This window comes from Ursus arctos, chromosome X (genome assembly GCF_023065955.2).
Source record: "Ursus arctos isolate Adak ecotype North America chromosome X, UrsArc2.0, whole genome shotgun sequence".
In the NCBI taxonomy this organism is placed as follows: Eukaryota; Metazoa; Chordata; class Mammalia; order Carnivora; family Ursidae; genus Ursus; species Ursus arctos.
Window position 1 is genome coordinate 6,927,600 of NC_079873.1, and position 17,230 is coordinate 6,944,829.

Below are 17,230 nucleotides of genomic sequence, written 5' to 3' on the forward strand. Positions count from 1 at the left end.
AGGGAGCCAAGAGGCCATGGAGAGATCAGTACAGGTGGCTTCCCAAAAAGCTGGTGAAAGCAGGACCTCTGACCCCTTCCAAAGTCTTAACGACTGACTTGTAAGCCTTTCTCTTTGTGAGTGTTTTTCCCCGTAATCTCCAGGGGCACATAAATTCTTTGGGCTTACTCTTAGTTGAGCAAACGACCTTTTCCAAAAGACTTTAAAATTCTGCCCGTGGGCATCCGAATAGGGAAACATACATGTGTATACGTGTGTGGTTCATGCTTTTCATCGCACGAATCTGTCAGTAAGTGTCACCTCTCTGATTTTTCTTCCCTCTTTCTGGTTTCAGACACATCCGAGTCTATTTGCCGCCGATTGACTCTGGCACCCCGAACACTTACTGCTCGAAGGCTCTGGAATTCCAGGCCCCCCTGGTATTTAATGAAATTTTCAGAATCCCCGTGCATTCAAGCATGTTGACGTTGAAGTCACTTCAATTATATGTATGTTCAGTGAATCAGCAGCTGCAGGAAGAACTGCTGGTATGTCCCTCCCCCTCTTTCCCTCCCCCTCATTTCCTTTCTGCTCTCCTCCCCCCCTTCCCCCTTCCTTTCTTTGTGTTCCCATCAGTCTTTGTCTCTCCCACCCCTTCTCTTTTTGTCTTTCTGCCTTTTTTTTTTTTTGGTCTTTCATTCTTTCTTGTTTCTCCATCTTTTGTCCTTTCTTTCTTTGTTTTTGTCTTCTTTGTCTTTCTGCCCCCCTCTCTCTTCTTTGTCTCTGTCTCTCCCTCCCTCTTGTTCCTCCCTCCCCTCCTTCCTTTTTCCTGTGGTGGGTTGCTTAGAAATTGTCATCATGTGAAGTGATCTCTGTAGCTGGGAGTACAGAAAGGGATTTGTCTTGCCAAGTATATTGTACTTTAAATACATTATCTCAACTAATACTTGCAAGACTTCTGTATTACCCCCATTTTCAGTTGAGGGAACTAAGTAGGATTGAAAAATTGGGCAATTAAAAATAGAGGATGGTCAGTTAAATGTGAATTTCAAATAAACTGTGGATTTCTTTTTTAATATAAGTATGTCCTATGCACTATTTGGGACATACTTATACTTTAAAGAAATCCGTTGTTTATTTGCGATTCGCATTTACTGGCTGCTCTCTGTTTTATCTGGTACTCCTCGAACTAAGAGCACGAGCAGCCTGTGTTCAGTACCCCAGCCGTGCACTGGCCGGAGCCATGACTCGGCAGGCAGATGGTTTCTTTGTGAAGTTGGAATTTCTCCCCTTGGTCTCACCCCTCAGCAGGAGAATTCGATGGTAGAGTTCAGCCAGCCCTCTCTTGCTTCAGAAATCCCTGAGCGACTCCACAGCTCCTCAGTGGGCAGACCCTGAGCCTGACCCCCCCCCCACTGCAGCTTGTCCACTCTGTGCCCCTGTCCCCCTCCTGGCACTTCCCCATGGGGCTGAGGCAGGGGTCCGGGAGCCTCCCTCAAGAGCCTCTGCTGCCACTTTCATTTCACTGCAGTCCTTCGAAGAGCAATGACACATTCTGCCTTTCCGGTTACGATCGAAGGGTGACTTGATGTTTTACAAGATTCCCCTTGGTTGTTAAGGTGAAATCACTCAGTGTCTGTTCTGCCTTTTTTTTTTTTTTTTTTTTTTCCGGGGACACTCACGCAGGGCATTGCTCAGATCAACCTGGCTGACTACGACGGATCCAGCGAAATGCAGCTGCGCTGGTATGCTGTGCAGGTGTTCAGCAGCTGCGGGCCGCCCAGGGCCAGGGAGAGCGAGCGGGTGGGGGGTGCCGTCGGGGACCCCGCACAAGCCGCCACCGCCGCCGCCGGGAAGACGGTACGTGTGCCTGCCTCTTGTGCCGCAGAGCGCCACTGCTGTCCCGCTGCCGACACCCACTGTCACGGGGGCTTCATCTCCCACGAGCGTCTCTGCATGCTTAGTGTGGGAGCATAGCGCTGCCCAAGGGGCAGGTTCAAGGGAGGCACAGAGATGGGAGGTGTTGGTATATATGGCTGTCCGTGACCGTGGCTTTAATGCAGACCGGCTAGTGATTGGGAGAGACATATTGGTGGTTTTAAAATTGGAGCCCTCGGAGCTGCACGAGGTGGCCAGACCACGTCCTGCTGGCACGCGGCGTGTGCTTCTCGGCCCTGGAGAGCCGCCGAGGGCGGCCAGCCACGGCTCAGGAGCGCCCCTGTCCCCCGCCCAGCAGGACGCGGTGACGGCGCTGCTGGCCAGAACCACAGCCCAGCTGCAGGCCGTGGAGCGCGAGCTGGCCGAGGAGCGGGTGAAGCTGGAGTACACGGAGGACGAGATCCTGGAGATGGAGCGCAAGGAGGAGCTGGCCGAGGCCGTGTCCGAGAGGTACCTGAAGCGGCCGGTGGGCGAAGCCCGGACTCCATAGAGGTCACCGTGCCGTAGTGGCGGCGTAGAGTAGATGGGCGAGCGCCTCGACCGACGGACTTCTGTCGAGCCCTCCTGGAGGCACTTTGGTGCTGCTTTACTTCCACGTTTTGCCACAACGAAGTCCATTTCCAAGGCTGCCTGCTGCTTCTGAACAGCTGAGGCTAAATTTACCGTAGGGAGGGAAAGTGCAGGGCCGAGGGGCAGGGTATTGTGTTCGGGGACTGGCGGGAAGCTGGGAAGCTGGGAGGGGCCCGAGCGAGGGCTCGGGAGGCTGACCTCTTCAGCAGCTGCCGTTGGCAGATAAAGACACACAGACCCTCTTACCGAAAGGCCTTGTCACGTGTGTCCCCGGGACAGCAGGCCCTTTGACTTGCTGGCAAGAGCGCCCGTGTGCGATCGCCGGCAGCACTTAGGTCTCGTCGGGCGCGTCCGCTGCCGCGCAGTGCCGTGGGGCACCCACTCCCGGGAAGCGGTTTGGTTTCTCAGCTTTTGTAAGAAACACTGTGGTTTATTTTTCTGACACCACCACTCTGGCAAGGGGTTTTTACCAAATTCAGAATGTTTTATGTATGGGATGGGGAGGAAAGGGAAGGATCCACAAACTGCAAAACGAACAGGAAATCCTGGAGAGCTGTTAGCATTGGTTCCACTCCACACTAGTAAAATTCACCGGAGAATTCCTGATAAAGAGCAGAAGGCAGGGTGCACAGGGGAGTTGGGGAAGAAAAGATGAAGGGAAGGAAGACCACGTTGACACACGTGCTGTGGGCTTTTGCAACGTCTGCTTTAGGAGTTGGCAAGCCGACTCGGTGGATAGCGGCTGCAGCAGCTGCGCCCAGACCAGCCCCCCACACCCGGAGCCCTGCTGCATTGGCATCGACCCACTCCATGGACACACATTTGCTGGCCAGGCCGATCCTTACAGCCCTGAGAAACTTCAGCCTCCGCCTCTGAAGGTAGGTGGGCAAGGTCAGGGGACTGCTGGGGCTCCACAGTGTTCTGCCGCACAACCCCAGGCACAGCCCTGGAAGGAGGGCATGTGTGCCTGCACCCCCCACGTGAAACGGGAAGGGGTGGGTGGAGGAGATGGGTGAGACGAAGCCGACAGGCTCTGCGATGCAGGAGTAGAACAGTGTGGCTTACCTGCAGACACTGCCCGTGACGGGGGCCGTGGGGACTGTGTGGTGTGAAATGGACTGTGCTGGTGGATCGGGGGGCCATAGCCAAGGGGGCATTTCACGGACAGCCGAGGGAAAGAAGGGAGGGGCCTAAATCTGTAAACGGCTTAAAATGGGCACAGCAGGTATCATAGAAATATCTCTCAACTCTCAATTGAAAAGAAAGGACAGCTACAGCTGGAAAGGGCAGATTGGTACTCCGTGTTGCCCGGTGATGACCTGTTCCCATCTTCAGGGCCGCATATGGCTCAGGAGGTCTCACATGTCATCGCTTTTGGCCGCGTCTCATCCCTTTGCTCCCTTTGAGATGTTAGGTGCTACGAGGTACCCCTTCACCCCTTCTGTTCAGCCAGTCTTAGCTGTGCTCACGGCCACATTTTCAGCGAGGAAGTCTCACATTTGCAGTGACAGATGTCTAAGGAAGCCTTTGAGGTTGGGAGACACTGAATCAGTACTTTCTGGGAAGTTTTTTCCACAAACTGTTCAACACCTCAAAGCGTTTTATCACCATGGCCCCCGCTGTCACCCCAAAGCACAAGTCTCGAGAGACATGGTGTCAGCTTCCCAAGCTGCCCACACGCGGCCCCTCTAGAGGAGCTCTTCTGTGGCCCAGGCTGCCAGTGGTTGCTGGTGGTCAGCGTTTTAAAACCTTTAAAAGCATGGGCTCAAGTGAGGGAAGGGGCTGTGGGAGGCAAGTTTAGTGTGTTGTCGTCATCCCCACCCACACCCCTGATTTTAATTTTGAAATACTTCAAATCTACAGACAAGTTGCTAGAATAATAGAACAAATACCCACGTGCCCTTCACTGGAGCTCCCCAGCTGTTTGTTCTTGACCACGTTTGTGGTCTCTCTGCGTGCACACGTGGGTAGTTGGTAGGCAGTGCAGATGCGACAGTGAAGAAAATAAAGGGGAGGCAGGCAAGCGTCGCTCGGGAAAACACAGCAGCGCTTGAGAAGAGGGGCTGCTGGAGGACAGGGTGCTAGGGAAGGTGGGATTTGCATTTTTAGAAAGAGTTCCTATTTTAGAAGGGGTTTACATTTAGAAATATAGATTTGCATTTATATTTGAGGTTGGATTGTAAAATGGTACAGCCTCCATGGATAACAGCATGGAGGTTCCTCAAAAACTGAAAAATAGAGCTGCTATGATCCAGCAATCCCACTTCTGCGTATATATCCAAAAGAATTGACATCAGGGTCTCCAAGGGCTATTTGCACGCCCACGTTCCTAGTAGCGTTATTCAGGAGAGCCTAGATGTAGAAGCACCCCAAGTGTCTGTCGTCGGATACGGATAAGGAAAAGGTGGGATATCATTCAGCCTTAAAGAAGAAGGAAATCCTCTTAAATTCCACAACATAGGCAGACCTCAAAGACATTACGCCAAGTAAAGTAAGCCAGCCACGGAAGGGTGAATACTGTACGATTCCACATACAGGAGGTGGCTAGAGTATTCAAATTCATATGGGCAGGAAGTACAAAGGTGGTCACCAGGGGCTAGGGGGACGGAGGATAAGGAGTTGTTTAATGAGGACAGAGTCGGTTTGGGAATATGAAAAAGTTCTAGAGCTCTATTTCCCAACAGTGTGAATACATTTAACACTACTGAACTGTGCACCGTAAAATGGTCAAGGTAAATCTTATGTATTTTTTACAATAAAAAAGAATGAAAGGTCATGGAAGCGTCACCAAGAAGGCAGTTTTTGAGCAGAGGCCTTAAGGCAGGGGTCTCAGGAGCCTTGTGCGGGGCTGTAGAAGAGCATTCAGGTACAGGGAGCTGCAGGTGCAGGCCCACAGATGGGGGTGTGGGGGGCTGATGAAAGAACAGCAGTGAGACCAGCATGGGGCAGGGGGGTCGCCAGAGCTGAGGACGGAGGGAAGCAAAAGGACCAGATTGTGTAGGGGCCCACTCTGGACTCTCCCTTTTCTCTGAGATGATTGGGAAAGTGGTGGGTGGTTTTGAGGCCAAGGTTGACATGATCTGACTTAAGGTTTTCTGTGGATTTTTCTCCTTCGAGAGAGAGAGAGAGAGAGAGAGAGCATGCATTCAAGTGAGTGGGGGGGGGTGTGGGGAGAGGGAGAGAGAATCCCAAGCAGACTCCACGCTGAGCACAGAGCCCGATGCAGGGCTGGATCTCATAACCCTAAGATCATGACCTGAGCTAAAATCAAGAGTTGGATGCTTAACCGACTGAGCTACCCTGGTGCCCCATGATTTTTCTTTTTCTAAAATAACTTTTTGAAAGAGGGACGCCTGAGTGGCTCAGTCGGTTTAGTGTTTGCCTTTGGCTCATGTCATGATCCCAGGGTCCTGGGACTGAGTCCCTCATCGGGCTCCCTGTTCAGCAAGGATCCTGCTTCTCCCTCTGCCTGCCGCTCCCTGGGCACATGCGTGCGTGCGTGCTCTTGCTCTCTGACATATAAATAAATAAAATCTTTAAAGACAAAATAATTTTTTTGACATGGAATTTATAGAAAATGAAGTGAACTTATTTCACAGTGAACAGTTCAGGGGCATTTAGCATGTTCGCAATGTGGTCAGCCGCCACTCTGTCTAGTCCCAAAACACGTCCATCATCCCTAAGTAAAGCCTCGCACCTACGAGACTGTCACTCCCCAGCCCCTCTCCCCCAGCCCCTGGCAACCAGCGATCTGCTTTCTGCCTAGGAATTTGCCTGTTTTGGGAACTTCACTCTGTTTCGTGGCTGCGTAGTAGTTCCTTGATTGGTATAACTGTGCATCCATGCATGGACTGTTGGGCTGTTTTTACCATTCGGCTACGTGAATAATGCTGCTGTGAATGTTTGCGTGCAAGTATTTGTTTGAACACCTGTTTTCAGTTGTCTTGAGTGAATGTTTAGGAGTGGAATTGCTGGGTCTCATTTCAGCTTTACCAGGATCTCCCTGGTTTCTGGGTTGAGAAGAGGCTGAAGGGGGGAAAGAGGTATGGAATTGGGGAGACTGGTCAGAAGCCTGCTGTGCCAATTGGGCATGAGATGATGGTGACCCAAGTGGAAGGCTGATGACAAGTGGTCAAAACATGCACGATCATGGGACGCCTGGGTGGCTCAGCCGGTGAAACGTCTGCCTTCTGCTCAGGTCATGATCCCAGGGTCCTGGGATCGAGTCCTGAATCAGGCTCCCTGCTCAGCAGGGAGTTTGCGTCTCCCTCTGCTGCTCCCCCCTTTTGTGCTCTCTCTCTCTCTAATAAATAAATAAATAAAATCTTTAAAAAAAATATGCTTCATCATAAACCTGGAGCCAGTGGGATTAGATCTTGGACCAGATATGGTGTGTATGAAAGAGAGCAGAGTCCAGGATGACACGAAGGTGGTTTTTTTGCACGAACAATTGGAAAATAGAGAGTCTTGGAGGAGGAGATGCGTGTGTTGCAGGGAGGAGTATCGAAAATAGTTTTGGACCTAAGCGTGAAATGCCAGTGAGAACTCCAAGTGAAGAAGGCCACAGTGGTTCATGTTTGTTGCTCATGTTCTAGAAAAAGTCATGGTCATAATAAACTACCGTCTAGGTCGATAAAGAAACCAACACAGAAGATGTCTTCCCAGAAGAAGTAGCGAGTCTTCCAAAGGAGAGGCCCAGCCGCAGGGCCCGTGGGTCGCCTTTCGTTCGGAGTAGCACAATTGTGCGTTCGCAGACCTTCTCCCCTGGAGCACGAAGCCAGTACGTTTGCAGAGTAAGTTGGAATTCCTTTGCCACTTGTCTGGAACGTTGTCTCCTCCTCCCACCCCCCATATCATGTTTTATTTTTACCGTTCATGCTGAGAGACCTGTGTGCCCCCAAGTACCGATAATGAGCACGGCGCACGGGGGTTATGCGATCAGTGTGGTGGCTCCATTTCCCCCTCGCCTGTGCATATCTCACTCTGGATTTCTTTATGATTCTAATACATCTCTCCCCGGATTTTCAGTTTGTTGTGTACCAACTCATGGTCAGGAAGCCGGGCAAACCATTTCTACATCAGTCTAAGAGTAACAGGTCGGAACAGGGAGTATCCTGAATTGGGTAGAGATTGGGAAGTCAGGCCACTGAGTGGTTGGAGGTCTTGAAGTGTAGCTTAGCGGGGTCCCAGGGCGGACGGCAGCCTTGAAGACTCGGGATACTGAGGCAGGGTTCTGACCCCTCCCGGCACGTCATTTCTCACCCCGAGGGTGATGGCGGGAGACACGGTGTGGTTCCTTGGCTGCACTGTGCAGCGAAGCCATGTTGGCACGGTTGGGGGTGGAGGTGGGGGCTTCACAAAATGCTGGTGCCTGGGTTCCACCCCCAGGATCCATCATGGGTCATGATGGGGCCTAGACACCAGAGCTTGGGAATGATTCTGATGTTGAGAACCTCAAGATGGAGGACCCAATCTGCTGTGGTCCTTGAAGATAGGACCGCGTGTTAGGTTGGCGGGCGGTGGTGGTGTGACAGTGACAGGAAGGATCAGGAAAGAGAAGGGAATTTGAAGGATAAATGGTCACGACACAGTGGCCTGATGGGGCTTTTTGGATCGAGGAGAACTTTGACCCTTCCCGCCTCTGAACTGGGCTCGCTGAAGTAAAGCACCTTCCCTTGGCGGGGACCGTCACGGAGCTGGCTCTGTTTGGGCAAAACCAAAGTTCAGTCATACAAGAGAAACGGCCTCAGACGTGTGCCAGAGACACCGGGGGTATGGTTCAGGGGTCCCCTGGCCCATGCTCGGGTTCAGTAACTTGCTAGGACCCACAGAACTCAGCAAAGCCGTTATATTCACCATTATGGTTTATTACAGTGAAAGGATATAGACCAAGGTCAGCAGAGGGAAGAGGCACATCGGGCAGTGCTCAGGAGAGACCTGGGGCAAGCTTCCGGGTCTCTTCCAGCAGGATTGTGCGGGTGGCTCTGGTCACCTGTCACTGCTGGGAGAGGCCGCACGCATGGAGTATTGCCAGCCGGGGGTTTTGGGGGAGGTTGGTCACATAGGCAGAGCCGATTGCCTGCATGCCTGACCTTTGTCTCCAGCCCCTCCGAAGGTCAAGCTGATGGCGTAAGGCCCCCACTATAAATCACATAGTTAACAGAGACTGGGTGGCCTGGCCCGAGGTCTCCAGGTAAACAGAGACACTCAGGCAGGACATTCCAGGGGATTACGGGTCACTTCCCAGGAGCTGGGCAAGGACCAAAACTTTCCTGGAGCAGAGTTAATCCTTTACCCTACGGCAGGGGTTTGGGGGGGGGGTGAACAGCAGGGGGTTGGAGCCCGGTGGCCCTAGCTGCCCCTGGGCCATTTGCTAGACCTGCCTCGCTTCTCCCCACAGAAGCAAGGTGTCTGGTGGTGGCTGCCCTGAGTCGCACGGGGTCAGGCTCGGGCGCTCCCGCCCCATCAGACTGCAGCCCCCTGGGGGCTTGTGCTTAACCAGACACCCTCCTGGAGGCGCTAGAGCCAAGGCTGGCCTCAGGTCCCTTCCTCACGGCAGGCTGTCGCTGCCCCACCACAGAGCAGGCTCGGGTCTGCTCGGTGAGAAGGGCAGTGTGGTGAAGGAGGAAGTCCTCTACTTCCGCAGGGAAAGGTTTGCAGCTCTGTGCTGGGCTCTGTGCCCTGCTGGAAAGCATGCATTTGCAGGTGACGCTTTTGAAGGCTTCTTTGTTTTTGTCTGGGTGTCCTGATCTAGTGAGGGGGCGCACACTGCCGTGCCACGGCGTGTCCTGAGTCCTTGGGGTTAACGGGCATGGACAAGAAGGCCACGAAGACAAGGACTTCGGCTTTCACACAGATACATGTTGATCCTGAAGCAAGAACCCGCCACCAAATGTCTTGGCTGCCATAAGGAAGGTGTTATTTATTTTTCTTTTTAAAAGCAGACCTTTTCTCTTGACTGGCAGAGTGGGTGTTAGTGGTGTTGGCTCGTCCTACTACTAGGAATGAGCCTTTTTTTGGAAAGTTATTTTTTTCCCAGCTCTTGGCCAAGCCAGGAATAGAGCAGATGAGAAGGACTGAGAGCAAGTGGGAGGCTCTGAGGTCCGCGCCGGCGTCGTGAGCGCCGCACGGAGCAGCACTGTTCCCAGCCGGTGCCGCCGGGGCAGGCGTCTTGTCGACCCTCTCCCCCTGGAACCTTCACGCGGCTCGGGCGATGTGTAACGTGAAGGAGGTGGGGCGTTGGTTTGCTTATCGGGTTTGTTCTGGTTTGTCTTTAGTTTTACTTGACACTTGCGTAGGTTTCGTCTTCACCGGGACCAGAAGGCTTAGTTAAAGTATCAGCCGTCAGCAGTGCGTTCGAGCACCTGTGAGACGTGAAATCCTGCAGTTCAGATACACAGAGAGAGTGAATAGTGCACTTCTGAGAAAGCGTTTCTGAGCATCATTCTCTTTGGCACAGCTTTATCGTAGCGACAGCGACAGTTCAACGCTGCCCCGGAAGTCCCCGTTTGTCCGAAACACCTTGGAAAGACGGACCCTTCGCTATAAGCAGGTACGTGCCACGCAAACTAATATGCAGCCTGAACAGAACTTAAAAGGTCATATTTTAGGTAACATTAATTTAAAGGTAATATATATATATTTTTAAAAAACGTAATGTATTTATTTCCTTGTTTACTGAGGTATAATTTTTAGAAGCCTATATAATGTCAAACTGTTACACTATTTCTTAATTTCCTAGGATAACATCATGATCTAAGATAATTCATGATCTTTACATTTTTAAATATAATACATTAATAAACAGCCAGCCAACCTATATGAAAGACCCTTTTTTTCTTTTTTGACAAGGGATTATGTATAGTAGAGATATTGGTGTTTTTCAGCCTGGAGCAGTCTTCTTCATAGGCCTCTTCTGCTGCTTTCACTTACTTCACCCCCCGTGGGTTTTCTCTGAAGGGCCTCAGTTTACAGAGTTTTATTGCTTTCTGTTTGTAAGCGAGTAGTAGTTCCTTGTCTTATGCAGGCTAAGATTCTTTTAAGGAAATAATACAAATCCGGATTTCCATGTGGTGCCTGTGTTTAGAGCAGCTGCCGACTGGGAACGAGAAGGAAAGACACAATTCAGCTACAAAAGTGTTTCAGCAGCAACGCTGTCGACGCTTCGGACTGGGTCACGGTTGTGGGGGCTGCCCTGCGTCCCCCCCCCCACAACTTGTGACAACCAGACATGTCCCCAGACACTGCCCAGTGCTCCCTGAAGGGCCAAGTCATCCCTGGTTGAGAACCGCCGAGCTCTCCTATGAATTGAGCAATGCTTTTAAATGAACCTGTGTTTCTTAAATCATATCCTATCTTTGCATTCCAATTCTGTACGTGTGCAGAATAGTGTTACGTGCATGTAAAAAGCCTACAGTTATCCAGCCCACTGAACAACGCTGGTGTGTCTTACTGATAACTACCTTTCCTGAGGTCGTTTCCCATTGGATGGGAAGTACTGTTCTCAGTACCACATACAAAATTCTTCTCTCATCTTCGGACTTTTCTTAAACATGGCACATCTGCTTACTTGAGGCTTACACGGGGAGGAAAGGTTTTAACAGCTTGCATGTGTGTATGTATAATCTTTTAAACAAAAAGCACTCATATGGTTTATGATATGCTTTTCCCCCTTTATACCATGGATTATTTAAGATTTTCCAATATATTTTTTCTCCTTTTTATAGTGGCTGTATTTTATGCTGGCCTTATAATTTACTTAATCTGTTTTCTCTTGTTATATATTTAGGTTTTCTCTGTCATAAACTTGAGTTGGATCATTTTTGCATGTCATGAGTTGTGCCTTTCCATTGCAAGTCAAAGTGAAATTTCAGAACCAAAGAAAGTGCACATTTTGTGGCTTGATGTATATTGTCAAGTGGGACTTCAAAAAGATTGTACCCATTATTTATTGATTGATTTTTAAGATTATACCCATTTTTGATCCCCCCCAGCTCCATATGAGAGGATCTATTTCTCCACATGTTTGCAAATGCACGGGTCACCATTAAACCAACCATTGGCGTCACCAACTTGATATAGAACTAGAGACTTAAATTAGTCTCGCCCAAATCCATGTTCGTTTGACATCGGTCATGCATAGAGAAACCCCTGTCCCCTAGCTGCGCTTCACCTGTCCCTCTTCGTTGTGGAAGGGCCTCGCAGACGGCCCGTGCTCCCCGGCTGCGCAGCGCCCCGGTGCCGGCTGAGCGTGTGTGCTCACAGCTGCCGTCTCCCGCAGCCCTGCAGGTCCTCCCTGGCCGAGCTCATGGCCCGCACCTCCCTGGACCTGGAGCTGGATCTCCAGGCCTCCAGAACGCGGCAGAGGCAGCTGAACGAGGAGATCTGCACCCTGCGTGAACTGAGGCAGCGGTTAGAAGACGCGCAGCTCCGAGGTCAGACCGACCTCCCACACTGGGTGCTGCGGGACGAGCGATTCCGGAGCCTGCTGAAGGAAGCAGAGAGGCAGGTAAGAGGCCACGGGCTCTGCCTGGGGGGGCCTGCTTCGAGGGGCCTGCTGCGGAGTCCCTTTGGCGTCCTGGGCCTGCCTGGTCATGATGATGAAACTATACTTCAAACACTCCAAGTGCTCGTCTGAAGGAGCTGGGTTTCTCCCTCTGTGGGCCAGCAGCCAGTGTTCCAGTGGCACCAAGAGCTGCCTCAGGTCCACGGCTGCTAGAAGGAAGGCTCCCCAGACCCTCCCGCTGGCTTCGCCACCCTCTGCTTTGTAGCGGAGTGTTCCGGGTCCGCCGTCTGCAAGGCATCACCCCAAGGACCCCGGTAGCCCCTTTGAAGAGTCCCTGTCGCAGGGCTGTGTGTGCATGGGGCAGGCCTTTCTCCCCTCTGGGGCCCCAGGGCTGGGAGTGGCTTTACTCACTCTTCCTTAGAACTAGAAGTAAAAATGTCTTATCCATCCCATGTTGCCGTTCCAGACAAGACAGACCAAACTTGACTTCCATCAAGAACAGGCAGCTGAGAAGATGCTGAAGAAGGCCTCCAGAGGGGTCTGCCGGCTGCGGGGGCAGAACCACAAGGAGCCCATCCAGGTGCAGACCTTCAGGTAGGCAAGGCCGCAGGCCCCACCTCCCTGCTTGCTTTGGACTGTCATACCTTTGTCATCGTAAGAAGCAAATAAGTATTAAAAAAAACAAACCCATGTGCAGTTCAGAATAAAAGCAGAATCCCCACTGCTGTCAGCATTTTGACTTTTTCTTCTTCTGATCCTTTTGTCTAGGCACTGGTTTTCTTCCTGCTGCTTGTTGTCATAATGTGGGTTCGAGTTTGCATTTTGCTTTTTTTTTTTTTTTTAATAAAAATATCCTGTGTTGCCACATCATCTGTTCTCTTTTTTGGCTGTACTGTTTCATCGAAGATATAATTGGCCTAACTACTCTATCTTATAACCTTCTTTCCAAATATTTGCTATTGTGAACAACACAGTGGTTTACACACACACACACACACACACACACACACATCACCTTTGCCTTTTTACTTAACTTTTTATTGAAACCTAACCAACATACAGGAAAGCATGCATTTTGTATGCGTAAAGCAGTTCGGTGAGTTGTCACAAGTCCACATGGCAAGAACTGAACATTATGGGCACCCCTCCCGATTTCCCACACCAGAATAACCACCATCTTGAATTTGAATAGCGTACGTTAGTTTTCCCTGTTTTTGTTTCTCATATGAGGAGAATTACAGTGACATCTATATTCTTTTGTATCTGACTTTTTAAAAAATCGAGGCAAAATTCACATAGCGTACAAGTCACTGTTTTTAAGGGAGCGACTCTTTGGCGTTTAGTGCAGTCACAGTGTTGTGCACCCGCCCCCTCTGTCCAGTTCCAAAGCATTTCCTTCACCCCAGAAGGAAACCCCGTCCCCATGAAGCAGCCACCCCTCCGTTTCCTCCTCCCCACAGCCCCTGGCACCCCCCAGGTTGCTTTTGCCCTCGCTGGCTTTGCCAGTTCTGGGCGTTCCATGTGAGTGGAGTCCTACACTATGTGATATTTTGGGCTTGGCTGCTTTGACTGAGGATAATGTGCTTGAAGTGCATCTGTGTTGTTGCACGTGTTAGAATGTTATTCCTTGGGGCGCCTGGCTTCGGCTGTCTTCGGCTGTCTTTGGCTCAGGTCATGATCTCAGGGTCCTGGGATCGAGCCCCGCATCGGGCTCCCTGCTCAGCGGCGAGTCTGCTTCTCTCTCTCCCTCTGCTGCTCCCCCTGCCTGTCCTCGCTCCTGCTCTCTCTGTCAAGTAAATAAATAAAAATCTTAAAAAAAAAAAAAAAAAGTTATTCCTTTTTATGCCTGAATAATATGTGCCTTTTAGCCTTAATTTTTTTATACCCTGAATTTTCACATCCCCATCATTAAAGGAACCTAAAACACTGTAACTGTCTTCCTTCAAGCGTGATTTAGAACTCCTTCATTTGTCTAGCTTTTCATGTATTCATTCATTTGTTAATAAAGCAAGTGTTTATGGAGCATCTACTATATAGCAGACACTGTTCTAGGCATTGGAGACAAACCCTTGTCCTCATGGGGCTTCATAACTTCTATTAAAATTTAGAGAGTCCGTATAGAGACAGATGTGTTGTTAGGAATTGAAGTTTAATTTTTCATATGAGTAAGAAAAGCTGTCATTGATATGAGAGCTTTCATTGCATTTATAGCCACTTCTAACCTGTAATTCTTTCCAATTCCAGGGAGAAGATAGCATTTTTTACAAGACCAAGGATTAACGTACCTCCTCTGCCGGCCGACGATGTTTGATGTAGTGCTTTGTACACGTGAAGTATTTATCTGCCTGTTTCATTTTCATGACGTTCTTAGACTAGCTAAATTTGTCCTTAAAATATTTGTGCAAAGCTATTAATATACACACTTTGTAAAAAACACACACATATATCTATACATATATATTTTATAATAGTGACGGCAACAGGGCTTGGTTTTTCCTTGTTGTGAAATTGACATCTCTGAAGACAGGTTATTTTATATAAGATCAACTATCGTTTTAAGAGTGTACAGTTTTTACGCTGTTTTATTTGACTTAAAGGCTGGAAGACAGAAACAAAGTGAGTTCAGGCAAATTCACTGTATTGTAATTTATTTATAGTACTTTTTTTTCCTTGAAGGAAAATACTGAGTCTAAGATGTATTTTAAGACTAAAGTGTTGTGCTTCAGTGTTCGTCATGCCGTAGAACGGAAGTTTGGGGCCGGTTTTGTTCCGGACACCGAAACCGCAGACCGTCCGCGCTGCCCTCGTCACTCGTCCGCGTGTCCGCTGTGTGCGCGGAGCACGTGTCGTGTGCGCGCCGCTGCCGCGTGCTCGTGCGCTGCCAAGCGCGGCGGCTCCGGGCCGGCCGGCGTCCGTGCGCGGTGCCGAGCTGCTCCGCTGCGGGCTGCGCGCGCACGGCCTCTGCTTGCGTTGTCCGGCGGTGCGCCGTCCTGTGCTCCCCGCGCCTGGGGGGCAGGCCCCGGCCTTCCGCCTGCCTGGCCGGGATGCTGTCCGCACTGCCTGCCCTCAGCCGACCACACGCAGCCCCCCGAGGCGGCTGCACCCGACCATGACCAACGAGGCGGCGTGGAACTCCGGCACGACGACTGTCATGAAGGGAAGTGACGAGCACGAGGCGCGCGAGTTTGCAGAGAATCCGTGAGTGCACGGATGGACACGGCGGTGAGGACGCAGGCGGGACGGCCTCGGGAGGCCCTTGTTTGCGGAAGGAAGCAAGCGTGCGTGGGTAACGACCGGTACCCAGTGAGTCACTTACAGGAGAGTATTCGATTTAAATCGGAATCCCCCCCCTCCCCCCATACTGGAGTCTACCCAGTATTTCTTAAGAAATCTTAGAAGTAGTTCATGAGGACAAAAAATTTTTATGTAATAAAAATACACCAATATTCCTTTAAAATGTCAAATGATCTAACTATTTTGTCGATTGCATAATTTATTATATATGAAATGCACTCTCCTTTCCGAGGCCTCAGACAAGTCAATGAGGTGGGACGCGCGAACCGTACAAGAAGACAGAACTCTCTTCCTAGATCTTTCTGCCCCTCCCTGGCAAATGCCTACCTTGAATGAGTGTAACTCTCCTCATTAGTCTGTAACCACCCCCCCGTATAACCTGCCTGCCTTTTTACATTGTTAACAATGAATTTTGTAGAAGTGTTTCATTGACACGAGACCTATCACAGACAGTGCAGTTTGCCACTGGTGCCAGGACTGAAGACGGCGTGCTTTCACGGCGCAAGCTCTTGCTCTCTCTTTCTGCCTCTAGCCGCGCTGCTTTTTGTTGGCTGATTTCTCTGTGTGCGTAACGCACCACGGAGGTAGAGATGCGCCAAATCTCAGTCCTTGCCGGAAGCGCCCCACAGCAGACGGCATTGCCAAGCAGGTGCTGACGATGGCAGGCCTTCTCTGTGCTCCCAGCTGATGATACTTTCAACTCCAATGAAGAACTATCTGCCTCCAGACATGGGCGTGTGGAAGGCCAATCCTGCGCCTCTCAGGCGCCCCGGGGTGGGTTGCCACATGAAGCACTCGCTGCATGGGATGTGGGGGCTTGAGGCAACTTTTCTGCCAACCTCTGTTAGTAGCGACGGGGGGGAACCCACTGTGCCAATACAGAAGGCCCTCAACCCAGGGGTTTCAATTAACTTCACTGCCCAGTGTATCCAGGCTTCTGTTTGGAGTGCTTCCCCCAACCCCAGAGTTTGGCGTTGTGTGTGTGTGTGTGTGTTTAAAAAAAGCTCTTTGCCCCACCAGAGACAAATACAGTCCCTATTCCAGTGTCCAAGGAGCACTTGGATTTGCCACCAAGTTCACTTCTAATTGACTTCTCCCGCCTCCCTGCAAGGGTCTGCCTTTGCACCCGCATGGGACCAGAGTGAGCAGGAGAGAAAAGCCAGACAGATGGAGGAGGTAGAGGGTGATGCGTTCTGTGCTGCTTGCCAGCCGGGCTGACCAGGCCCGTGGACAGCGACAGAGGCCGCCCGAGCCGGCGGGCGGCCAGGAAGCCCCACGATTGGCTTCTCTCCTGACCTGGTTTTGCAGCTTCTTTCTAGTGAAGACTGCCACCCCCAGAGAATATCCCACACGTCACAAAAGCGAAGTCCTATTGTCGGAAGGGCTGTTTCCATCTTCTGAATATGCCCGTCACCGTCCTTCAGGGGTAAGAAAGCTCCCGTGTTTGACCAGCACTTCTGGCCCGGACACAATCCTAAGTCCGCCACCAGGATTCTTTGCAACGAGTAAAAGGGAATTTGGTCTTCACGCCATCCGATCACTAAATTGTCACTGCTGAAATCAGTAACCTTCTGTCATGGGAATAAGTTATAATCAGTATTCATCTCTGTTTTTGTCACTCTTCCCTAATTGTGTCATTTGTATTGTTTGAAAGTATTCCTTCTATAAAATTAAACTAACCTGCCTTAAGAACAGAATGGAAATGTGTGATTTTTTTTAAAGAAAAATGTAATAAAATATAATTACATGGACTTAAATATATAAAAATATAGTAATTTTTTTCAGGGCTCCTGGGTGGCTCAGTCGATTAAGCGTCTAACTCTTGCTTTTAGCTCAGATCATGATCACAGGGTCGTGAGATCGAGCCCCGTGTTGGGCTCTGTGCTCAGCATGGAGTCTGCTTGGGATTCTCTCTCTTGCCTCCCCCCGCCCCCGGGCACGTGA

At 50.5% G+C, this 17,230-nt stretch overlaps 1 protein-coding gene across 2 annotated transcripts in view; it reads left to right on the top strand.

Moving 5' to 3' along the window:
• Positions 1 to 16,980, top strand: part of WWC3 (WWC family member 3) — a 117,792-nt gene extending 100,812 nt beyond the window's left edge. Inside the window, exons 15-23 of one of the 2 annotated variants that reach the window (XM_048213426.2) lie at positions 335 to 527; positions 1,666 to 1,839; positions 2,216 to 2,367; positions 3,200 to 3,365; positions 7,116 to 7,280; positions 9,947 to 10,039; positions 11,768 to 11,995; positions 12,459 to 12,586; positions 14,237 to 16,980. In XM_048213426.2, the coding sequence (XP_048069383.1) occupies positions 335 to 527; positions 1,666 to 1,839; positions 2,216 to 2,367; positions 3,200 to 3,365; positions 7,116 to 7,280; positions 9,947 to 10,039; positions 11,768 to 11,995; positions 12,459 to 12,586; positions 14,237 to 14,303 (1,366 nt within the window). In that variant the 3' untranslated portion in view covers positions 14,304 to 16,980. Of the gene's footprint in view, positions 1 to 334; positions 528 to 1,665; positions 1,840 to 2,212; positions 2,368 to 3,199; positions 3,366 to 7,115; positions 7,281 to 9,946; positions 10,040 to 11,767; positions 11,996 to 12,458; positions 12,587 to 14,236 lie in introns of both variants that reach the window. The other variant, XM_057309988.1, reaches the window with a different exon arrangement.
• Positions 16,981 to 17,230: the final 250 nt, after the last annotated feature.